General features: G+C 44.4%; 1 protein-coding gene across 2 annotated transcripts in view; it reads left to right on the top strand.

The window, feature by feature from the left end:
• Positions 1-26,349, top strand: part of SLC36A4 (solute carrier family 36 member 4) — a 363,728-nt gene that overhangs the window by 159,369 nt on the left and 178,010 nt on the right. For both annotated transcript variants that reach the window (XM_040340141.1, XM_040340142.1), the window contains exon 10: positions 8,536-8,705. In XM_040340141.1, the coding sequence (XP_040196075.1) occupies positions 8,536-8,705 (170 nt within the window). The remainder of the gene's footprint in view (positions 1-8,535; positions 8,706-26,349) is intronic.

Below are 26,349 nucleotides of genomic sequence, written 5' to 3'. Positions count from 1 at the left end.
TCCTGGGAAAAGGCAGCGAGGCCGGATGCCGCTTGCGGCCTTTTCCTAGGATCGTGGCGAGCAGCATTTTTTTAGGCGAGGCTGCGGCTTCGGTCTAGTCCCACGCCCTTTTCCCAGGATCGCGGCAGACTAGGCCGAAGCCGCGGCCCCGTCTAAAAACTTTGGACCGGCGCGGTGTCCATCAGGTAAAAAAAACTTGATTCGAATCGCGAATCAAGTTTTTTTTCTTAAAATCGCAGATTTTTTGGGGGGCCAAAATCGCCCAGCTCTAATTGTATGCTGTATCTCTTTCCCTCGTTTTCTCTATAGAGTGTCGTATGTTTTTGACTCAATAAAGGTGATTTTATTGGAGTGTGGCCATCCAGACATTTCTTCATAACAGTTCATCTGCTACTTGCAAGGCCAGCACCCTTTGTTTGTGAAGTGGAGTTGGAGCGCATAAGTGTGAGCGGTGTGCTAATTTACTGCATTATTGTACTTTTGCACGCAGCCTTGCCCAAAAACATTTGTTTGAATATGAAAGACTGTAGTTGACCTGCATTGCCAGCAATACAAACTAATTACAATAGGAGCTGGTTTGTACAAACAAGAAACACAAGTGAGTAAAATGCAGCCTCACTACTTTATTGAAGTTAATGATCTATATTAGGGGTGCTCAACCTGTGGCCCGTGGGCCACATATAGCCCTCGGAGCCTTCTGATGTGGCCTTTGACCTCAAACCGGGGAATCAGATGCCCATGCTCTGGCATGATGGGTCAGCAAGCCCAGGTTGCGATCAAGGGGTTGCCGACCTGCCATACTTGAGTGCATAGAGCCAGCGCCAGCAATGAAGGAAGCAGGCAGCCATAGAGGGAGCAGGAGCCGCATAAGCCGATGCTTCCTCTGTAGGTCTGGACCTTTCTAGTAGCCTGGAGAGCGATGCATGCAGAAGCATGAAGAGGAAAAGGCCAGTGTATTAAACATTGCATACATTGCACTATTGCAGTGGGCATGTTGGGCATTATTCGGCTGCTTTCACACTGATCCACAGGTGCAGCTTTTTTGCAGGTTAGCTGCACTGAGCCATATACTTCTAGTATATACTGCAGGTGTGGTGTACTTTCTGAAAGTGCACCAAAACATGGAGGAGTTTTGGTGCACTTTCAGAAAGGGCACCACACAGTCATGGCACTTGCTAGTGAAGAAAGCCTATTAGGCCCTGTACACACGGTCAGACAAAACCGATGAAAACGGACTGAAGTTCAGTTTATTCGGTCCAAACCGACTGTGTGTGGGCCCCATCGGTAAGTTATCCTTCGTTCCATAAATTTAGAACTCGCCTTAAAATTCAACCGATGGACGCCTAACCGATAGGTCAAAACCGATGGTTAGTACGCAAAAGCATTGGTTCAAAACCCGCACATGTTCAAAATCAAGTCGACGCATGCTTCGAAGCATTGAACTTCATTTTTCTCTGCACGTCGTTGTGTTTTACGTCACCGCGTTGGACTCAATCGTTTTTTTAACTGATGGTGTGTAGGCACATCAGACCATCAGTCTGCTTCATCGGTTAACCGATGAAAATGGTCCTTCGGCCTTATACAGTAGGTGTTTTTGCGATATTGTGTTTTTAGCATGACAGCATCGCGCTGATTCTCGGCGACATGGTGCCGAGATCTCGCACTCACTGGAATAGTGACAGCACATTCCAACGTGCGCGTCATAGAAGCGACGGGAGATCCGACTTGGATTCCCGCCAATTCTACACGTGTGCGGCGTTTGTTATGAATCCTGAGGGGGAAGTCCCCGCCGGATTTTAAATAAAAATTCGGCATGGGTTCCCCCCCTCAGGAGCATACCGGGCCCTTAGGTCTGTTATGGGTTGCAAGGAGAGCCCCCCTACGCCGAAAAAACGGCGTAGGGGGTCCCCCTACAATCCATACCAGACCCGTATCCAAAGCACGCTACCCGGCCGGTCAGGAAAGGAGTGGGGATGAGCGAGCGCCCCCCCCCCTCCTGAGCCGTACCAGGCTGCATGCCCTCAACATGGGGGGGTTGGGTGCTCTGGGGCAGGGGGGCGCACTGCGGCCCCCCCACCCCAGAGCACCCTGTCCCCATGTTGATGAGGACAGGGCCCCTTCCCGACAACCCTGGCCGTTGGTTGTCGGGGTATGCGGGCGGGAGGCTTATCGGAATCTGGGAGCCCCCTTTAATAAGGGGGCCCCCAGATACCGGCCCCCCACCCTAAGTGAATGGATATGGGGTACATCGTACCCCTACCCATTCACCTGGAGGAAAAGTGGTAAAAACACAAATAAAAAACACAGGGTATTAAAATATTTTATTAGTCTGCTCCGGAGGCTCCCCCTGTCTTCTTTAGCTCTGTTTACCAGGAGGGGCTTCTTCTTTGACGTCTTCGGGGTGGGGGCCGCTCTTCGCCGCCGTCCGGTTCTCTTCCACCGCCGGGGGGGTCGCTTTTATAAAAGCGCCCACTCCTCGGCGGGTTTCCTCCGACGTCTTCGGCGGGGGTGGTGTGCTTCTTCTTCCGCTATCCGGGGGGGTCTTCTTCGGCTATCCGGGGGTCTTCTTCACTCTCCGGGGGTCTTCTGCTATGGTCGCCGCTCTCCGCTGTTGACTCGGTGCACCCCGGTTCTTCCTCCAGCTGTCCGGTGCCTTCTCCTTCAGCGCTGAACGTCTATCTTCTTCTTCCGTGCTGTGAGGTATTCTTCTTCTTCCGGGCTGTGATGTCATCTTCTTCTCTTCTCCAGATGTTGACACGCCGGCTCTTCTCGCTGAAATGGCAGGTGCGCTGCTTTCATCGGACCTATATAGGCCTCACAGTCCCATCATGCTCTGTACCTACCCATGTGATACCTACCCACGTGGTAGGTATCACATGGGTAGGTACAGAGCATGATGGGACTGTGAGGCCTATATAGGTCCGATGAAAGCAGCGCACCTGTATTTCAGCGAGAAGAGCCGGCGTGTCAACATCTGGAGAAGAGAAGAAGAGAAGACGTCACAGCACAGCGGCCTGAAGGGAGAAGTAGAAGTCGTCACAGAACAGCGGAAGAAGAGGAGAAGACGTCACAGAACAGCAGAAGGAGAAGGCACCGGACAGCGGGAGGAAGAACCGGGGTGCGCCGAGTCAAGAGCGGAGAGCGGCGAACATAGAAGAAGACCCCCCGGAGCGGAGAAGACGTCACAGAAGAGCGGTGAAGACCCCGGAGAGCAGGAGAAGACCCCCGGAAATCGGAAGAAGAAGCCTACCCTGGTAAAAGAGCTAAAGAAGACAGGGGAGGCCTCCGGAGCAGACTAATAAAATATTTTAATACCCTGTGTGGTTTATTTGTGTTTTTACCACTTTTCTTGCAGGTGAATGGGTAGGGGTACGATGTACCCCATACTCATTCACTTAGGGTGGGGGGCCGGTATCTGGGGGCCCCCTTATTAAAGGGGGCTCCCAGATTCCGATAAGCCTCCCGCCCGCATACCCCGACAACCAACAGCCAGGGTTGTCGGGAAGGGGCCCTTTCCTCATCAACATGGGGACAGGGTGCTCTGAGGTGGGGGGGCCGCAGTGCGCCCCCCTGCCCCAGAGCACCCAACCCCCCCATGTTAAGGGCATGCAGCCTGGTATGGCTCAGGAAGGGGGGGGGCGCTCGCTCGTCCCCACTCCCTTCCTGGCTGGCCGGGTAGCGTGCTTTGGATACGGGTCTGGTATGGATTGTAGGGGGACCCCCTACGCCGTACTCTCCTTTCAACCCATAACAGACCTAAGGGCCCGGTATGCTCCTGAGGGGGGAACCCATGCCGGATTTTTATTTAAAATCCGGCGGGGACTTCCCCCTCAGGATTCATAACAAACGCCGCACACGTGTAGAATTGGCGGGAATCCAAGTCGGATCTCCCGTCGCTTCTATGACGGCTCTGTCTCCATCGCGGCAAGCCAGCTCGGCGCTGGCTCCCGCGATGGGGCTCGTAGGTGCTCAATCTCGCCGAGAAAGGGAGCGAGATTGACACAATATCGCGTTCACCTACTGTAGGCTTGCCTATATGTAAAAGTGACAATACAACCACTTTCATGCACTGTAGTTTGTCACCATTCCATTCCATAACTTTAAATCATGACATGTTGGGCATTTACTCAGCATAACATCCAGGGGTCAAGTCCTGGGGAAAAAAGTGTGGGAACTCCCACCCAAGATCCACTCCCCCACCAAAAAAAAAATAAATGATACGCTCATATGCATAATTACCAAACCGCATGTTTTTTTTTTTTCGATCCACTGTAGCTTAGTAATCCTTTATGTTACTGGCCGCTTTTTGTATATGGATTCATCAGGTAGTGTGCGGGTAATCCGTCACTTCCTCGATGCCGCAATGTCTCCTGGGAGCTTTTGTCATTGTTCCCAGGAGACATTGCGGAGGTCTGCTGCAACTTATCGCCGGATTTAGAAAGAACTTTAAGTAAGGTTCACCTACCCCTGACAGTGACTCGAGCTGGGCATCGCCGATTAGTGAAGGATCGGCTCGGGCTGCTCGAGGCTGCTCTAGTCCTGCAAAGGGAACTGCGTTCCTGCTGTGAAAAAAGTGCAGGGACTCCGTTCCCACGCGTTCCCGCAGGACTTGAGCACTGATAACATAATTTTTTATATTTTACCAAAAAGTTGGGTATTGTGTTTGTATGTACTAAAATTCATTAAAGTTTGTTCTTTCCCAAAAATGTGCTAAACTGCTGTGCAAATGTGTAATGTTTGGTTGTTCCAAGTAATATTCTAGCCGGAAAATGCATATTTTTACATGTACATTTATGAGAGAAATTTCAGAATTGGCCCAGACTGGAGGTGGTTAAAGAAGAACTCTACAAAGGCCATACTTCCAAGTAAACCTCCCCACCTCCTTAAACTTTTTTTTTATTATTCACTTTTTACTGTGGAAAAAAAGGAGATAGGCTGGTGACATGGAAGCCAGCTAAAAGGCTGGTGCCATGGAAGTTTTATTATTGCAGGTGAACAGTAAAAAAAGCCAACGTGTTTCTACCATCAGGCCTTAATCATAAATAGCCATGGTTAAAGGAACTGTAAAGTCAGAAGTTTTTTTTATCTTAATGCATTCTATGCATTAAGATAACAATCCTGTGTGCAGCAGCCCCCCTCGGCCCCCCTAACACTTACCTGGGGTCCCTTTCTGTCCAGCGATGTCCACGAGTATACCATCCATCTGAGATTCTCCCTTTTGAGTGACTGAGACACATCAGCACTGCGCTGGCACTGCTGTTAATCAAAATCAGCTAGCCAATCAGGGGAGAGAGGGGGAAGGGCCATGTTGGGGCTCCGTGTCTGAATGGAGACATGGAGCTGTGACTCGGCTCGGGTGCCCCCATAGCAAGCTGCTTGCTGTGGGGGCACTGAACAAGGAGGGGGAGGGTCCAGGATCACAGAAGAGGGACCCAAGAAGAGGCGGCTCTGGGCTGTTCTGTGCAAATTTACTGCAACAGAGCAGGCAGGTATAACATGTTCATTATTTTTATAGGAAAAAAAAGAGACTTTACAATAACTTTAAGGCCCGATGGCCGAAACGGGTTGGCATTTTTGACTGCTGTTCACCTGCAATCATAAAACAATGTTTTAGCTGACTTCTAAGGCACAACCTTTCTCCTTTTTTTTTTTGCATGGATTGTACATGGAGGTTTACAGAGACTTCCCAGGCTGTGTTCTTGAGGCTCACCAGGCTTTTCAAAGGAAGTAGTTCTGTTCTGTTGCTTGTGCTAAGAAAAATGCTGCCTACACTTTCAGGAAAAGCATATCAATTGGGGGCCCATCCAGGATTTGTGCTAAAGTTCAGGAAAAGAAAAACAATAACCAATCTCAGAATAAAAGGTGCTTGTTTTGATGAGCTACTTTATGGTAATGTTTGTTGAAACATGGCTCTGTTTTACCATGCTAAATGTGTAAGTGCATGCCTTTTTAGATCTTGCTGGGATTGTGTTTGTAATGTCAATTTCAGTTGCCCAGTCCAGTGTGCAGATTGTATCACCCAGTAGGTCAGCCAGCAGCAGACACAGATGGTAAATCAGCTGTCTAGACACATTTGCCATTTGATTTTAGGTGTCAACAGATTTATGATATTTAAATGATTTGGTGACCCAAGCATTATTTGGAGGTCTAGAAACCATTCTGTGATATTTACTGCATGGATCTACAAGTACTGTATCATTCTGTAATAGTTTTATGGTCTAATACATTTTTATTGATTTAGCAAAAGTCTGTTAGTCATTTAAAAGTTCATAAAAAGTATCGAGGTAGAGAATTACAGTGATTGTATTACGAAAATGTACAGATTTGACCAACTGCTTTTGGAAAGCACAGTAGTCGGTATTTCAAAATCTTTGGTAGGGATTGACAGTGCAAGAAGGAGCCTTGTAACCAAAAGGTTGATGGGACAGAGCAGGAGGAGGAGAGTGGGGGGGGTTGGACCTAAGAAGAAAAAGGGGCCAGTAAAAGGGCTGCAGTGTAGCTTAAAGTGGTTGTAGACCGATGTGACCGGCGCTGTGTCTTCCGGAGTTATTTCCGGGTTGGCGGAGCTGTGATGACGTCCCCCTGCACATGCACGAGTTGGCCGCTTCTTCACTGTGCATGTGCCGATGACGCTGGCACAATCGTATACAGTGAATAGGGATGAGCCGAACACCCCCCAGTTCGGTTCGCATCAGAACATACGAACAGGCATTAAATTAGTTCGAACATCCGAACACCGTTAAAGTCTATGGGACTCGAACATGAAAAATTTAAAGTGCTAATTTTAAAGGCTTGTATGCAAGTTATTGTCAAAAAAAGTGTTTGGGGACCTGGGTCCTGCCCCAGGGGACATGTATCAATGCAAACATTTTTTTCGGGAGCAGTGATTTTAATAATGCTTAAAGTGAAACAATAAAAGTGAAATATTCCTTTAAATTTCGTACCTGGGGGTGTGGATAGTATGCCTGTAACATAGTGCTTGTTTCTCTTGCTTAGAACTGTCCCTGCACAAAATGTAATTTCTGAAGGAAAAAAAGTAATTTAAAAGTACTTGCAGCTATAATGAATTATTCCGGCAATACAGAGAAAAGTCATTGAAAGTCATCGATAAAAAAAAAAAAGCGTGGGGGTCCCCCCAAATTCAATAATCAGGCCCTTCAGGTCTGGTATGGATATTAAGGGGAACCCTGTGTCAAATAAAAAAATAAATGATGTGGGGTTCCCCCCAAATCTCCATACCAGACCCTTCAGGTCTGGTATTGATTTTAAGGGGAACTCTGCACCAAATGTAAAAAAAAAATGGCGTGGAGTTCCCCCCCAATAATCCACACCAGACCCTTTATCTGAGCACGCAACCTGGCAGGCCGCAGGAAAAGAGGGGGGACAAGAGAGCGCCCCACCCCCCTGAACCGTACCAGGCCATGCTTTGGGAGTCTGTGACCCCTTAAAGCACCATGTCCCCATGTTGATGGGGACAAGGGCCTCATCCCCACAACCCTTGCCCGATGGTTGTGGGGGGCTTATCAGAATCTGGAAGACCCCTTTAACAAGATCTCGCCCCCCCTTTGTGAATTGGTAAGGGGTATTGTACCCCTACCATTTCACAAAGAATGTGTAAAGAATAAAAAATAAAAACACACAGACACCGTTTATCGATTGGTTTGCGCAAAATGTATAGTGTTTACAAAATAGGAGATAGTTTTATTGCATTTTTATAAAAAAAAAAATGTTTTACTACTAATGGTGGCGATCAGTGATTTTTTTCGTGACTGCGACATTATGGCGGACACATCGGACAATTTTGACAAATTTTTGGGACCATTCTGTTTACACACAGCTCTCCCCGTTCTTCAGCTCCGGGGACCGATCGCGGGACTCCGTCGGGGATCGGGTCCGCGGGCAGGTCCCAGGTCCCCAAACACTTTTTATGACAATAACTTGCATATAAGCCTTTAAAATTATCACTTTAGAGTTCTTCCATAGACTTTTACAGGGTGTTCCACAGCTTTTCGAATTTGCCGCGAACACCTTAAATTGTTTGCTGTTTGCCGAACTTGAAGCTCATCCCTAACAGTGAATATCCGATATTTATGGTACTTACAGATAAGCCTTATTATAGGCTTACCTGTAGGTAATGGTGGTGTAACAGGGTTTACAACCACTTTGAAGACCAAATAGGCCACCATCAGCTCCAGGAGGAAGCAAGTGTGTAGACCAGGGGTACCAAAAAGCAGAGTATGTTTGAATTGTATCAGTCAACCTTGCCAAAAGTAATAGTTTAGACCCTGCGCACATGAGTGCATGAATTTATGCTCCAGATATGCTGGAATGTATTCTGTATTTGTGCACATTTATCCACATATGGCACGGTGGGGATCCTGACAGCAAGTGTGCTGTTTTTCTAAAGAACAAGCTCTCTGTTACAGGCCAGTTAAGGATTTGTAAGCTGCAATATATAACATTTTTGGTTTTGGGTTTAATACCGTTTTAAGACTCTTTGTAACATTGGACACATCTCTCTATCTATTTCTATAGGGTGTACCAGCTAGTGAAGACTCTGTATTCCTTTGGAATTTTTGTAACCTACGCCATTCAGTACTACGTTCCTGCTGAAATTATCCTGCCGCTTGTAACATCAAGAGTATCCAAAAAGTGGAAGCTAGCTTGTGAACTTGGCACGAGGACGCTGCTAGTTTGCATAACCTGTGAGTACCTTCATTTAAAAAAAATATATAATTCCTAGGTGTCAATCTTTGTTTTCCATTATGTATTTTTTAAGTAAATGAAAAAATGACTACCTTACAGCATTAGTATACATTAGTATAATGGAGCTGATGAAAATTTTAAAGTATAAGTAAAAAGAAAAGCTTTTTCTTTAAGTGGTTGCAAACCCTTACATATACCCAGTGAAGGAGCTATCCTCAGGTGATGCACGGTGATTAAACAAATCCTCCTACATAAGGTGTACCTGTCTATCTTCTGTCTTCTCTCCTCAACATCCGTTCAAAGTTCTGAATTTATAAGCTTGTCTGAGGATTCAGAATAAAGAGGGCAGAAAGCTGAAGTTACACTCTGCAGAGCTCAGTGAAGAGAGCTCTGAGAGCTGATTGGATGGGAGGGGCAACCCCCCTTCACGCAGTACACAGGAACAGAGCTGAGACTGTCAGTTAGATGATGCTCCCTCCCATGTCACCATTTTTTTCTTGGTGTCAGGAAAACTTATCAGAAGTAATTTATGCTGATAGCAGAAGAACTAGGCAGCAGACAGAAATGTCACGTAGGGGTTGATTTACTAAAGGCAAATCCACTCTGCACTACAAGTGCAAAGTTCACATAAAAGTGCAGTCGCTGTAAATCCTGAGGGGAAGATCTGAAATGAGCGGATGCTCTGCTGATTTTATCATCCAATCATGTGCAAGCAAAAAATTTTGTTTTTTATTTTACATGCATGTTCCCCTCGGATCTACAGTGACTGCACTTCCAAGTGCATTTGTATTGCAAAGTGAATTTTCCTTTAGTAAGTAAACCCCCCTATGCTCTGGATTGAGACAAGTACATAATATAGAGGGATATGATTTGTTCATATTTCATGTCTGAGGTTTACAACCACTTTAAAGGATGGGTTTACTTTTAGTAACCTGTTACACTCATATTTAAAGTGTATGTTTAACACGTTACTATGTAGCAGCTCCCCTCACCCCCTAGGAGCCCGGGGACAGCAGGTGGGTGTTCCTCTCCCCCGCAGACTATCACATTTTAATATTGTCAGGGCTGTGTAGTTCTGATTGTGCTGATTAAGCACCCTCTTAGCCCATTCACTCTTTCTGCAACTTTGATGCTGACAGCCCGTACAGAGCTGTGGGAAGAAAATGCAAGAGCCTGTCATTGCACCCACGACCCAGTAATCGCAGGTGCAGTGCTTTTCAGGCTCCTGAGAAAAAATATTTTGCTTTTAAAGATTGTAGCTTGAGGTACATTAGCATGAAGAGCAAGTTGAAACCATAAGAATAACTAAGAAATGAATAAGAAAAGTGACATACTTTGCGTATCTGACATCCACTCTATACTATAATTATTTTTAGCAATAATAAAAAAAACACAATAAGGGAATTCTTAAGACTGGAGAAGCCAGAATCTGGAGAAGTCATGCATGGCAACCATATGAAATAATATACAAATTGCGCTAAAAACAACTAATTGATGTGATACCAGGTACATAAGATCAAGTGCAATCAAACAAAAATTGATATAATGATGCATCCAAGGGCGGATACAAATGAACTAAGTGTATGTTTAACCATAAAACATTGGCACTAACATATAAGTGAAAAATAAAAATAAGTGAATAATTCAGTCCATAAGAAGCAATCACCTACACACTGCTTTCCACATGACAGTCCCTATACTAATAGGATGATGCCACCAATGGGTTAAGGTATGTAATTGACAGCAGAAAAAATTCAAAGTCCAAGTGATCAGAAACAAACAGCCTTGATGATAGGCAATACGGTAGTTGGTAGTGCAGGTTTGCGTAGTGCTTCATTGCGTAGTGCTTCATTGCGTAGTGCTTCATTGCTGGTGTGTAACAAATCTGACTTGCATGTCACACAGGCAAAGGTATCCATAGACCCTTGGTTATGGGCTTGTACCTTCAGGTGATTGGACACCGGCAAATATTTCAAGGACATGCCCCCTGAGTGCCTTCCCTATAACCCTACCCCACCTCTTGAGTCCTTGGTTTTTTGCTAGTGTTCCAAGGTGATGGACCTCTTCTACCTTATGGAGAAATCACTCTTCGCTTAAAAAGTTTATCATTTTATTTGTATTTTATTTTTTTATTAACTACATTCATCTCCTTTGCTGTCTTATACTACAAAAGGAGAAATTCATCAGGTTCAATACAGCTTGGTAAAATCTTGGGAACTGTACTTGGACCTATGTTGTGGGGACAGCTTGTAATGTTGCTTTATCCAGGTACTGGATCCTGCAAAAGTGCTCACCTTAGCGTAATGCGTGAAGTCAGACACAGGGTGCTATACTGGTCTAGGGCCATGGTTCATCTCTATGGAACCGAGACCTTGGGGACCCATTTGGGGATATGCCTACTGTGATAAGGGAAGTCTGCATTCTATATACAGTCCAGCATAGTCGATAGGTAAAACAGGGTCACCCTGTTTCTCTTTGTACTGTAATAACCAGGGCAAGGTTTGTAATGTATTCACTTTACACTACTGCTTTGTATTGTAAATGTTACTAAACTGCACTTTGGTGGCCTTGGTATGAAAATTTAAGATTTTACATATTCTTGACAAGCTGTTTTGTTTCAAACACTACTTTATGCAAAAGATATACCTCCTGAGACTGTGCAGACAGTATGACAACTTGCTGACCGAAACAGAGCCAGAGGCAGTGTCAACTCACCAAGAGGAATCGGAGTGAAATCTAATGTAATTTGTTCCAGGCTGGCAGAATACAAAATATGTTTTGTTTTAAATGAAAAAGCTTTGCAGGTTTTAAAACCACCATTCTCTAAAACTACCTCTTATGGCAATAACTAAACTAACTTGGTGCTTTAGGAGCACTATTAACTTTAAAGTAAAATTTTGATTTAGTTTTAGTCTTTTGACTAAAATGCCATTTTAGTTTTTGTTGTATTTTAGTCATCTGGATTGTTTTAATCCATATTTTATTTGACTAAAATCTCCAGTACTTACCTGAGCTTCTGCTTTCCTCTGAGCTCTGCCTGTCTGCTAAAGCCCCAGCCCTCTGACTCTATCGGCAAGCTACATTGGCTGAGAGACGCAGGCTTCCTCTGTCTGCCTACTGCCTGGGAGTTCTGGAACAAAGTACTGCAAACCACAAAGAAAAACTCCTAGTCTGTTGGGATACGTCTCTACTAGCTTTGCACCTCTATGCTTTGCAATATTTGCCCACTCTTCTTTGCAGAATTGCTTATTTGATGGTGACCATTTGTGGACTGGAGTATTCAAGTCATTCCACAGATTTCCAATGGGGTTTAAGTCTGAGCTCTGACTAGACCATGCAAAGGCGTTCACCTTTTTCTTCTTCAACCACTATGTGGTCATTTTTGATGTGTGCTTTGGGTCATTGTTATGTTGGAAGGTAACCCTTCTTCTGATTGACAACTTTCTGGCAGAGGGCAACAGATTTTCCTCAAGAATTTTGCCCCATCCATTTTTTCCCTTTATCCTAAAAAGTGCTCCAGTCCCTGTTGAAGAGAAACACCCTCATAACAGGGTATTACCACCTCCATGCTTTACTGTAGGAATGATGTTATTTGGATGGTGAGCTGTATTTGTTTTCCACCAGATATATAGTTTGGTGTTGAGGCCAAATAATCAAAATTTTAGTCTAATCTGACCATAACACCTTTTTCTCAAAATCTTCAAGGTGCATTTTGGCAAAAGATCAGTCTTGACTGCATGTGTCCTTTCTTGAGGAGTGGCTTTATTCTTGCAACGCTCCCGTACAAGCCACATTTTTGGAGAATTTGTGATATTTTTGTCACGTGCATACAATGACCACTCTCTGTCATAAATTCCTGCAACTGCTTCAGGGTTGCTGTAGGCCTCTTGGTAGCCTCTCGGACCCATTTGTTCCTGGCTCTTTCATCCAGTTTGGAGCGATGTCCCAATCCAGGGAGGGTCTATGTTGTACCAAAAACCTTCCACATCTTAACAATAGACTTCACTGTGCTTCTAGGCATTGATAAAGCCTTTGAATTTTTGTATCCATCTGTGACTTGTGCCTGTCTACAACTTTATCCTGGAAATCTTTTGACAGTGCCTTGCCACCCATAGTTGATTGTTTGCATCAGTTGCACTACCAAGGACTGAAATTCTCTAGGAAAGTTATGTTCATGTTGAGATAATCAAAATGACCACAGTTGATCACAGTTTAAAGTAAAATGGCTTTGTGTGTCATTAAGGTGATTGGCTACACCTGATTGAGTTTACACTTAATTTTTAGGAGGGGTGATCCTTTTTCAAACTCAGTGATTTATTTAAAAAAAAATCTGACATGTTGGTGTTGTATCTTTCACTTGGATGTTATAAATTGCACTGAGTAAATACAGCTGGATAAAACAAAAACGGTGTCGGTCTTCATTTCAGGCTTCAAAGCAACAAAATGTGATTATTAAAGGGCGGGGGGGGGGGGGGGTAATACTTTTCTATACCCAGTGTAAAAATAACTTAACAAAATGGGGTTGGACCACACCGATGTGTTATCTATTCATCAATCCTGTCCTGCTGCTATCTGATTGAGAAACCTCAAAAAAAATTAAGAAAATATAAAAAAGACAATGCTGTTCACAGGTGCATGTTAAACGAATCAATCGCAAATTTGTCAAATAAAAAACTCAATGCATAACGCATCTATATAGTGTCTCTCCAATACTTACTAGTGTTACTATTTAGTGATATTTGTATTTAAAAATTATATCAAAATATGTAGCAAAAATTTAGTGTTGTGGAGTCATACCAAACAAGTAATAGAAAAGTGGATAATGAAACTCCGCTATCTACCTACTTACATCTCTATATATATATATATATATATATATATATATATATATATATATATATATATATTATTGTGTGTGTCTGTGTGTGTGTATCAGATCCAAAAAAAACAAAGCAAAGTACATAAATGTGTCTCAAAAATATATAGTGTCGGAATGGCACATATATCAAAAAAAGTTCAAAAGAAGTTAAAAATTCTTATTCAATCCCAAAAGCGTGAACAACAATACTTTCTTTATAATATTAGCACCATCACAAGTTATATATCCTCCACCGCTTATGATCCAGATCACTCATCGATGTTTAGTGGCTGGTGATGAGGAACCAGCAAACAAGTTTTTTTCCCTTATCAGGGCACAATAGTCTGCAGATCCGTGGTTAATGATTTCAACTCTCCTCCATTTTAGCTGATCAATTTTGACATCCAGCAATCCGTTATCCTCCCTTTGCAAGGCAAAAAAAATCTGCGGATCCAAAGTAGCCGATCCCGACTCTCCTCCGCTATTTAGCAATCAATCTCTCCAGAGAGGTAAACTGAAATAAAAGAAAAGTAGCGCGGCATAGCGTAAAATCCTTTAAAAACGTTTCTTACTTTATTAAAACCACATAGCACTCACATTTGATGGTTTCTCCCGACACTGGTAACACAGGCATGGGTTATATATGGATCTATCCTGCATCTCTCGATACTGCGAAGTAGACAATCAACGTAGTGTGGTACCGATGCCTCCAACAGCACACCTTATGTAAGTTTTGTGGTTAGATGTCCTCACGTAGAATGCTTGTCAACTCGCTTCATTTTAATATCCTGTAATACCAATTCATAATAACTTAAAATTAACCAATATGCTGTAAAAACTACAACTCTGTTCTAGATGTCAACCCTACTATGCCCTCCCCAGCACTCAATAACCGTTATGAGTGATATTTTATATTATAATACAATTTAAAAGGTGACTCTACTCAAATGTCACTATGATCAATCTATGATTTAATCTTCCACCTAGGTTTTTCAAGAATTTTTGTCAAAAAATGAATATAATGAACCCATCTACTGTGCACAAATAAATATTCACCCACTGTGTGGGATATATTATAGGTGAGCCCAGATAAAAAAATATCAATGGTGTCAATAATCTTTGGGCCAGATTCACGAATATCTAGGGAGGCATAACGTATGCCCTTTACGTTACGGCGCCGCAAGTTTTCGGCGTAAGTGCTTGATTCACAAAGCACTTGCCTGTAAACTTGCGGCGGCGTAGCGTAAAGCCGTCCGGCGCAAGCCCGCCTAATTCAAATGGGGCGTGTACCATTTAAATTAGGCGCGTTCCCGCGCCGAACGTTCTGCGCATGCTCCGTTAGGAAATGTCCCGTCGTGCTTTGCACGAAATTACGGCGCCCCGACGTGTTTTTTGAACGGTGACGTGCGTAACGTACTTTCGTATTCCCGGACGTCTTGCGCAAAAAAAAAAAATTAAAATTTGCGCGGGAACGACGGCCATACTTTAACATGGATGGTGTAATTTGACACCATCTAAATAGCACTGTTAACTTTACGACGGGAAAAACCGACTAGCGACGACGTAAGAGATTGCGACGAACGCGCGTATCTTCGTGGATCGCCGTAATCAGCGAATTTGCATACCTGACGCTGGAAAACGACGCAAACTCCACCCATCGGCCGCCGGAAAATTACACCCAAGATCCGAAGGCGTACGAAGCCGTACGCCTGTCGGATCTTAGCCAAAAGCCGTCGTATCTTTGTTTGTGAATGACAAATAAAGATACGACGCGGCAAATTTGAAAGTACGCTGGAGTATCAGCAGATACTCCGGCGTACTTTTTCTGTGGATCTGGCCCTTAGGCCCCATACACACGAGAGAATTTATCCGCGAATACGGTCCAGCGGACCGTTTCCGCGGATAAATCCTCTCGACGATTTCGGCGGATTTTCATGCGATGGAGTGTACACACCATCGCATTGAAATCTGCGCCGAAATCCTCTGGCGATGACGTGTCGCGTCCTCGCCGCGATTATGACGTGGAGACGTGCGCGACGCTGTCATATAAGGAATTCCACGCATGCGTCTAATCATTACGACGCATGCGGGGGATCCCTTCGGACGGATGGATCCGGTGAGTCTATACAGACCAGCGGATCCATCCGTTGGGATGGATTCCAGCAGATGGATTTGTTTGGCATGTCAGCAAATATTCGATCTGCTGGAATCCATCCCAGGGGATAAATATCCGCGGAAACAGATCCGCTAGAGTGTACACACCATAGGATCTATCCGCTGAAACCCATTTGCCGGGATTTTTCAGCGGATGGATTCTATCGTGTGTACGGGGCCTTAGTGTTTAACCAAATCTATCATCTGCTCCTAATCTATATCATTGAAGTTCGTATAAATTATTTTGTTAGAGGAACAGTTACGGTGGATGGAGTTAGATGAATGAAAATCAAAAAATATCCTACAAACGTGGGAAGGTGTCCCAATAAACATGACAGCAGACTCGACCATTCTTACACCAATTTAGCACTAACTAACAATTTGTTATGTAGCAGTCGAGGTCTATGTCAATGTTCATACCATTTGGATCTATACTTTCCATTTTGTTTCTTTTTTGGAAACTTCCCTTTGTATATCTGTACCTCTCCAATAAGGGATGATCTCTTCTATCCCACAAAAATTTAGACCACTGGGATCCTGGTTGTGTTTATATTTAAAGTGTGTAGACATACTATGATTCTCCAAACCTGTTTTGATATTGCTGATGTGTTCTCCCATTGTAACACTTTTCTCGTAGTCCTAACCTATATAGCTGTGTGAAAGTAAATCTGCAAAATTCAGAACAGAGGCATTGAAATAACAGCTCCTCTCCCTTTTTCTCAGACGACAGGGTCTACCAGCCTGCCAGCCTTCTAGTGTTAACAGCAGATGCTCCAAAATGCTTAGAAAATAACTAAAACTCAACATCAGAGCCTTGGTTATCTTTTGAGATCTAATTGTGCTGCAGTGCATGCAGCTAGAGATGGCAGTAAGGGCTTATTTTAGCGCATGTATAGCTTGTTAACCACTTGCTGCCAAATCACGTTCCTGATATGTTAATTGACTTCAAGTGGTTGTACCAGGATGATGCCTGGATGATGCCAAAAAGTGCCAGAAAATACCTGGTCTTCAAGTGTTTAAGGCCCGGTACACACGGGCAAACATGTACGATGAAACCGTACCGTCGGACCGTTTTCACCGTACATGTCTGCCAGAGGGCTTCTGTACGATGGCTGTACTAACCTTCGTACAGAAGTCCGCGCGTAAACAATACGCGGGGCGTGTCCGCGTCGTCGCCGCGACGATGACGCGGCGACGTGGGCGGGCCTGCCATTTAAAGGCTTCCACGCATGCGTCGAAGTCATTCGACGCATGCGAGGGACGGCGGGCGCTCGGACATGTATGGTAGGTCTGTACTGACGACCGTACATGTCCGAGCGGGCAGGATTCCAGCGGACGGTTTTAAAACACGTCCAGGAATATTTGTCTGCTGGGAAAAGGCCCGGCGGGCAAATGTTTGCTGGAATTCGGCCCGCTCGCGCCTACACACGACCGAACATGTATGCTGAAACTGGTCCGCGGACCAGTTTCAGCATACATGTTTGGTCGTGTGTACGGGGCCTAAGAGTATATACAGTGCCATGCGAAAGTATTCGGCCCCCTTGAACTTTGCGACCTTTTGCCACATTTCAGGCTTCAAACACAAAGATATAAAACTGTAATTTTTGTGAAGAATCAACAACAAGTGGGACACAATCATGAAGTGGAACAAAATTTATTGGATATTTCAAACTTTTTTAACAAATAAAAAACTGAAAAATTGGGCGTGCAAAATTATTCATCCCATTTACTTTCAGTGCAGCAAACTCTCTCCAGAAGTTCAGTGAGGATCTCTGAATGATCCAATGTTGACCCAAATGACTAATGATGAGAGAGCATTATGAAGAACAAGGAACACACCAGGCAGGTCCGAGATACTGTTGTGGAGAAGTTTAAAGCCGGATTTGGATACAAAAAGATTTCCCAAGCTTTAAACATCCCAAGGAGCACTGTGCAAGTGATAATATTGAAATGGAAGATGTATCAGACCACTGCAAATCTACGAAGACCTGGCCGTCACTCTAAACTTTCAGCTCATACAAGGAGAAGACTGATCAGAGATGCAGCCAAGAGGCCCATGATCACTCTGGATGAACTGCAGAGATCTACAGCTGAGGTGGTTGACTCTGTCCATAGGACAACAATCAGTCGTATACTGCACAAATCTGGCCTTTATGGAAGAGTGGCAAGAAGAAAGCCATTTCTTAAAGATATCCATAAAAAGTGTTGTTTAAAGTTTGCCACAAGCCACCTGGGAGACACACCAAACATGTGGAAGAAGGTGCTCTGGTCAAATGAAACCAAAATCGAAGTTTTTGGCAACAATGCAAAACGTTATGTTTGGCGTAAAAGCAACACAGCTCATCACCCGGAACACACCATCCCCACTGTCAAACATGGTGGTGGCAGCATCGTGGTTTGGGCCTGCTTTTCTTCAGCAGGGACAGGGAAGATGGTTAAAATTGATGGGAAGATGGATGGAGCCAAATACAGGACCATTCTGGAAGAATACCTGATGGAGTCTGCAAAAGACCTGAGACTGGGACGGAGATTTGTCTTCCAACAAGACAATGATCCAAAACTTAAAGCAAAATCTACAATGGAATGGTTCACAAATAAACATATCCAGGTGTTAGAATGGTCAAGTCAAAGTCCAGACCTGAATCCAATCGAGAATCTGTGGAAAGAACTGAAAACTGCTGTTCACAAACGCTCTCCATCCAACCTCACTGAGCTCGGTTTTGCAAGGAGGAATGGGCAAAAATTTCAGTCTCTCGATGTGCAAAACTGATAGAGACATACCCCAAGCGACTTACAGCTGTAATCGCAGCAAAAGGTGGCGCTACAAAGTATTAACTTAAGGGGGCTGAATAATTTTACACTACTTTGGTTCGATTTGGTCCGATTTTGATGCCACTTACACAGGCATTCATTAAAATCGCGGCCGCGAAATCGCGGTAAAATCGCGCGACTTTGAAGTCGTACAAGTGTAAAAAGGGGGCTTAAGGGCTTAATACCTGGTTTTATTTTTATTTATTTAGCCAAAACAGACTTTTTGAATGGGAATACTGCACAACTGCATGCCTAGTATTTGGTTCACGGTTGCAGCCCATTCCTAATGAGTCATGTTTAGCGGTGCTACTTCCCACTGAACATGATGAGGGGGATAATTTTTGCTGCAAAGTGCCATTGGCATGTGTACAATTCTTTTACCACCTCCCCAAGCCACAAGTGCAAACTAAGCCTTAATCAGCAGACTATATTATATTTTGCAGGAAATATATAGGGTTGGCAAATTATGTAATTATTTGAGTTGAGGGGGGGGGGGGGGAAGAAGAAAATTGCAACTTTTTTTTTATTTACTATTTATTCCCAATAAAAAACAAGGAAATAAAAAAATTATGTATCCAGATTTGCTACTAAATAAAAGCATTAACTGTCCCGCCAAAAAACTATGTATAATACGTTAAGGTAGATCATTGGTTTCTAAACCACGTGCCATTTGGGTTCCCCCTGTGTTGCGTTGAACACAAGACCCAGTTTGCCCTGGTTCAGAGATGGATAAGAGGATCCTGTAATCCAAGGGGGGCCTCTGTGGTGATAAGAACGTATATCTAATGGGGGTACGCTAATAAGATGGGGGGCAGAATGCATTAAGATAAAAAAAATTCTGCCTTTACAGTGTATTGATATTCCCATGGGGTTCAGGAGTGTGCTATGGGCAGGGTTCAGGAGTGTGCTATGGGCAGGGTTCAGGAGTGTGCTATGGGCAGGATTCAGGAGTGTGCTATGTACAAAGTGGAACCCAACCCTCCCAAAAGCTTCCTTGCCTGTCTCTCCCTACCTGGTTCTAGTACCTCCCTGTGTAGGCAGCTCTCTCAGATTCTGGAGATCTGTCCCTGCTGTCAGTGTGTGTAGGAACCTGTTAGTTCCGGGAGCCACTGTGTTTGCAAATGACAGCGGGCAGCGAGGAGCAGGAGCTGAAGGTCAGAGCTGGAGGTGGTGGAATGGAGTTCTGCCATATTCCGGCTGCAAAACTGGGTGCAAGGGCCACTTGAAAAGACCTGGAGGGTCAGATTTGGCACGTGGGCCTTGTGTTTGACATGTCTGCCCTAGACAAAAACAAACAATTAACCCTTGCAGTACAGGCAGAACCCCACTGCAAGGGATAATTTTATTATTAGCCTAGAATTGGGATTTAAAAAGGCCACACACAAATGATGTCTTTTTTTTACAAACCGTTATTTAGCCAGGCATGCATGCTGCAAATCCCAGTTGAGAAATCTCTACTCCCTGATACTTTCACCCCCATAAGCTTAGGCATATACCATTGAGTGAGTAAAGATTAAGTTACTTATAGTAACATTATGTTTTAATTACTTATATTTACCGTATTTATCGGCGTATACCGCGCACTTTTTTGCCCTGAAAATCAGGGCAAAATCGTGGGTACGCCGATACCCGCTTTCCCGCGCCGAGTTTTGAACACTGCGCCGACCTATACCGAGCGCAGTACACTCGGGTATATTCGGGCAGTCTCGGCAACTTCCGCGCTCACGTCCTGGACGTACAGGACGTCAGCGCGGGTAGCCGAGCATTGCCGACAATACACGAGTGTCAGAGCACTCTGACACTCGTGTATTGTCGGCAATGCTCGGCTACCCGCGCTGACGTCCTGTACGTCCAGGACGTGAGCGCGGAAGTTGCCGAGACTGCCCGACTATACCCGAGTGTACTGCGCTCGGTATAGGTCGGCGCAGTGTTCAAAACTCGGCGCGGGAAACGAGCGAGGACGCCGAAGAGGACACCGGACCCGCCGAAGAGGACACCGGACCCGCCGAAGAGGACACCGGACCCGCCGAAGAGGACACCGGACCCACCGCAGAAGGACACCGGACCGCCGCAGAAGGACACCCGAAGCCGCAGAAGGACGCCGGACCCGCCAAAGAGGTCACCCGAAGCCGCAGAAGGACGCTGGACCCGACGAGGCCGCCGATGGACGCAGCGCAAGACACCAAAACTGTAAGTACAAAAAAAACTTTTTCCACAGGATTCAGGGTCACTTTAGGGGTGCGCGGTATACGCGGGAGCGCGTTATACCGCGATAAATACGGTAACTGCTTGCGGACCAGCCGCCTCAGTTATACGGCGGCAGGTCGGCTCTGCTGGGCGAGAGCCCGTAGCTATACGTCACCTCGCCCAGCAGCCAATAGGGGGGCGCTCGCCTCCGACTCCCGTGCGCGTGCCCGGCGGGCGCGATCGCCGCCGGGCACATGCGATCGCTTATTACAGAGTGAAGACCTGGAGCTGTGTGTGTAAACACACAACTCCCGGTCCTGTCAGGGAGTGAAATGCTGATCTTCTGTTCATACAATTAATGAACAGAAGATCAGTCATTTCCCCATGTCAGTCCACCCCCCCTACAGTTAGAACACACCCAGGGAACATACCTAACCCCTTCCCCGCCCCTAGTTTTAACCCCTTCACTGCCAGTGGCATTTTTATAACGCTATAACTTTTGCGCAAACCAATCAATAAACGCTTATTGCGATTTTTTTTACGGAAAATATGTAGAAGAATACGTATCGGCCTAAACTGAGGAAAAAAAATGTTTTATATATATTTTTGGGGGATATTTATTATAGCAAAAAGTTAAAAATATATATTTTTTTCAAAATTGTCGCTCTATTTTTGTTTATAGCGCAAAAACTAAAATACGCAGAGGTGATCAAATACCACCAAAAGAAAGCTCTATTTGTGGGGAAAAAAGGATGCAAATTTTGTTTGGGAGCCACGTCGCACGACCGTGCAATTGTCTGTTAAAACGACAACCAGCAATATGGTCCGGGGGTTAAGTGGTTAAAGTAGATTTTTTGAGTTACTAAATTGCAGTAAGAATCAATGAACTACGAAGATATACTCGTCAGCACCCTCACAGTTTATTACAAGCCGTCGGCCACGGTGGATGACAGTACTTGTAGTTCATTCATTCACAGGATCTCTGTAAAATAATGACATGGCTGTTTGGGCGGAGCCCTGCATGACCACGCTGTTTTTTTATTTTAACAGTGGGTGCGGGGAGAGGATCCCCCACCTGTTATCACAGAGAAGGGATTGGGTGGAGAGCAAGCAGGAGCTGGAACATGTTCCATCCTAAATACAGGTGGCACATGTAACATGTTTCAAAGGTGAACTTAGCATTTAAGCATCCGACATTGTTTCTTTAGATAGCATAAGAGTCGCTTTAATGAAGAACTGAATTAAATATTGTTTTTATATTGACCTGACTTGCTGCTTTAGTGGTTCTTTCATATGCAATAACTTTTTCTTCTTTGCCAGTATATTAACTCAAAGCAAATATTTCCTATTTCTCATATTAATACAGATATTCTTAAATAATACATGACCCTTTGACTTAATGTAAAGCTTTGTAAGCATAGAAAATCCAAAATCTGTTAAAATTCGGCACATATTCTTTTTTCACATCTCCGGTGTTGAATTTGAAGAGGGTTTTTCTAAATAGATAAAAGGTAACGTTTTATATTTCTACCATGAATAGAACATTATTATGCACAACTTTTTAATTTAGTACTTTTATTTTTGTATGATCTATACACGTTCTATAAAAAAAAAAATTCTAAACAAGTCCGTTAACATCTAATGTTCTCGCTCTTCACAATTTTCATCCTATTGTGTTCCTTGAATGAATGATAAGACCAGCTCACGCTGTATCATACGATTCAAAGTCAGTTATTTTTTCCTTATGAAGGCTTTTAAAATCTGCAAAATATGGATTCAATTATTTGCCATGGAGGGACATGAAAGGGAGATATACTTTTTTCTTTTACAAGTTCTGAAATCAGTCTTGTGAAATGACCCCATTCTGTCTTATTTATCTGATTGGCGGCTTAACAAAATATATTGAGTGAACTAATTTCAAAACATGGATATCCTTTCCCCGGTGCAGAATATAAAGCCACCGGCACGAGCCAGCGGATTTCTGCTATTTTTTGTTATAGTGATTTATGTAGATACGCTGTTTGCTGCTTTATCTTCATACAATGCAATTTTCATGAATTATAAAAATAAATATGAAAGTCAGGTTATAAATAAATTGTGATTATCTTTAATCATTATGACGGTAGTTTTGTTGCCCCTAATATCTGTGTGTCATTACTAGAGCAACGTCATATTTCTGGAAACAGGCTGCCACTTGACATGGGGATATACGGGAGCCAATCGGTGTGAGTTCTGTTTCTATAAAGGCTGGGATTGGGTCCTTTCAATCACTTTTTTTTTATTAGGTAAATCTATCACCAGGCTAGGCAAATCAAGTCAAGGATAATTTTTTCTTGAGAATGTTAAGAAATTGTGGTTAAAGCTTTAATTTTGGGAAGCCAGGCTCATCAAAACACTTAGTCACTGTATTTAATGAAAGCTCCTTGGTTGGAAGCTTTAACTTTTCAACTATTAAGATAAACAATAAGTCATTATTAAATCCTAAAAAAGCCAAATATGCTTTCTGTTTTTTTTTTTGTTTTGTACAGAGTTAGTGTGAGTTGTAAAAATGCTTTTCAGGATATTTTTTTTCATTAGTGCCCCTTTGGGCAGATTTCCCTCCACTGACTGTCCTAGGGAGACAACAAGATGTGAGATAAAGCTCTTCAAAGTTGAGGGAGATCCTTCTAAAAGGTTAAAAAAAAGTTGTCACCAGAAAAAATGTCCCCATAGGAAGATTTTCTTTCTATTCCTGCTCTGGAGAAAACTGAAGAACTATAATATTTTGGATCTTCCATCACTTTCTTTTACAGTGACGGTCACTAAATCAAGTTCTGACTGTACTATATGCTGAACATATTCCAAATTGATTCTAGCTAATCTCTCTTACCTTTGTCACCTACGTTTCTCATACACAAGGTGAGAGGCTTCAGGGTTTATGACTGAGGTGTGGATAAACAGACTTTTGTTTTATAAGATCTTTTTAATTATTTTATTTTCAAAGATAGTGCAAATAACAGTCAATACAATTAACCAAGATGCATAACAAAGAAAACAAACAGGCAGTAGTATCAAAAGGGATTGTATGGTGTGGTAAGCATAACCGATAATTTGGCTATACACAGAAGGTAAGGAACAGCATAATGGCGCGTAATTAAGATAATATCTATGTACAAGGCCGAGGAGGCATTCGGATTATGGCTTGCAGGACCGCAAATCAACAGTAACGTATATGAAGCTATGTTATACAATAAAACTTTTCCTTTCACAGCTGTTCGGGAGGCAGGGCATCCCGATGGCCAACAGGCCCAGATATGGGGCTCGCAAAGTGGGTTATGTACAATAAGATTTTCACAGTATCTGGTCAAGATACAGTAGGTGACCACGATATTGTGTCAATCTCGCTCCCTTTTCTCGGCGAGATTGACCACCTATGAGCCCCTTCACGGGAGCCAGACCTGAGTCAATTCTAGCCACAGCGTTTGGTATGAATCATGAGGGGAAACTCCACGCCAAGTTTTAAATAAAAAATCCGGCATGGGTTCCCCCCTCAAGAGCATACCAGGCCCTTAGGTCTGGTATGGTTTGTAAGGAGAACCCCTACGCCGAAAAAACGTCATGGGGGTTCCCCCACAATCCATACCAGACCCGTATCCGAGCACACCGTCCGGCCGGTCAGGAAAGGAGTGGGGACGAGCGAGCGCCCCCCTCCTGAGCCATACCAGGCCGCATGCCTTCAACATGGGGGGGGGGTGCTATGGGGCAGGGGGGCACCCTGCAGCCCCCCCCACCCCAAAGCACCCTGTCCCCATGTTGATAAGGACAGGGCCTCTTCCCGACAACCCTGGCAGTTGGTTGTCGGGGTCTGCGGGCAGGGGGCTTATCGGAATCTGGGAGCCCCCTTTAATAAGGGGTCCCCTAGGTACCGGCCCCCACCCTAGGTGAATGAATATGGGGTACATCGTACCCCTACCCATTTACCTGGAGTAAAAGTGTCAATAAAATAAACACAACACAGGTTTTTAAAATAATTTATTAGTCAGCTCCGGGGGTCTTCTCCGCTCTCCGGGGGTCTTCTCCATTCTCCGGGGGGTCTTCTTCCATCTTCTCCGGTGTCGTCTCGGTGCTCCCCGGTTCTTCTCGCGCTCGCTCTCCGGTGCCTTCTTCGGGGCTGGCCGCCGCTAGCTTCTTTGAAGCTCTTTTACTAACGATGGTCAGCCCAATCTTTTTTTGCCGCCTTCAGCTTTCTTCTTTTCTTCCAATGTTGACTCGACGCTCCCTCCCGCTGTAATGCCGGGTGTGCGGTGCGCGGCTATTTATATAGGCCTCTTATGACGTCACAGTCTCAGCGTGCTCCGGGACCCACGGAGCATGCTGGGACTGTGACGTCATAAGAGGCCTATATAAATCATTGTGCACCGCACACCCGGTATTACAGCGGGAGGGAGCATTGAGTCAACATCGGAAGAAAAGAAGAAGGCAGAAGGCGGCAAAGACCGGGCTGACCGTCGCTAGTAAAAAGCTTCAAAGAAGATAGCGGCGGCCAGCCCCGAAGAAGGCAACGGAGTGCGAGAAGAACCGGGGAGCACCGAGACGACACCGGAGAGCGGAGAAGACGGAAGAAGACCGCCCAGAAAGCGGAGAAGACCCCCGGAGCTGACTAATCAATTTACATAGTTACATAGTTAGTCAGGTTGAAAAAAGACACAAGTCCATCCAGTTCAACCACAAAAAAAATAAACAAACAAAATAAAAAACACAATACAATCCCATACACCCAACTCCACACCCACAGTTGATCCAGAGGAAGGCAAAAAACCCCAGCAGAGCATGATCCAATTTGCTACAGCAGGGGAAAAAATTCCTTCCTGATCCCCCGAGAGGCAATCGGATTTACCCTGGATCAACTTTACCTACAAATCTTAGTACTCAGTTATTTTATGTACATTTAGGAAAGAATCCAGGCCTTTCTTAAAGCAATCTACTGAGCTGGCCAGAACCACCTCTGGAGGGAGTCTGTTCCACATTTTCACAGCTCTTACTGTGAAAAAACCTTTCCGTATTTGGAGGTAAAATCTCTTTTCCTCTAGACGTAAAGAGTGCCCCCTTGTCCTCAGTGTTGACCGTAAAGTGAATAACTCAACACCAAGTACACTGTATGGACCTCTTATATATTTGTACATGTTGATCATATCCCCCCTAATTCTCCTCTTCTCAAGAGTGAATAGATTTAGTTCTTCTAATCTTTCCTCATAGCTGAGCTCCTCCATGCCTCTTATTAGTTTGGTTGCTCTTCTCTGCACTTTCTCCAGTTCTCCGATATCCTTTTTGAGAACTGGTGCCCAAAACTGAACTGCATATTCCAGATGAGGTCTTACTAATGATTTGTACAGGGGCAAAATTATATCTCTGTCTCTGGAGTCCATACCTCTCTTAATACAAGAAAGGACTTTGCTCGCTTTGGAAACCGCAGCTTGGCATTGCATGCCATTATTGAGCTTATGATCAACTAAAACCCCCAGATCCTTCTCCACTACAGATCCCCCCAGTTGTACTCCCCCTAGTATGTATGATGCATGCATATTCTTAGCCCCCAAGTGCATAACTTTACATTTATCAACATTAAACCTCATCTGCCACTCAGTCGCCCAATT

This window comes from Rana temporaria, chromosome 2 (genome assembly GCF_905171775.1).
Source record: "Rana temporaria chromosome 2, aRanTem1.1, whole genome shotgun sequence".
Lineage (NCBI taxonomy): Eukaryota > Metazoa > Chordata > Amphibia > Anura > Ranidae > Rana > Rana temporaria.
The sequence above is the reverse complement of the archived record's forward strand: the minus strand, read 5'-3'. Positions and strand labels throughout refer to the sequence as shown.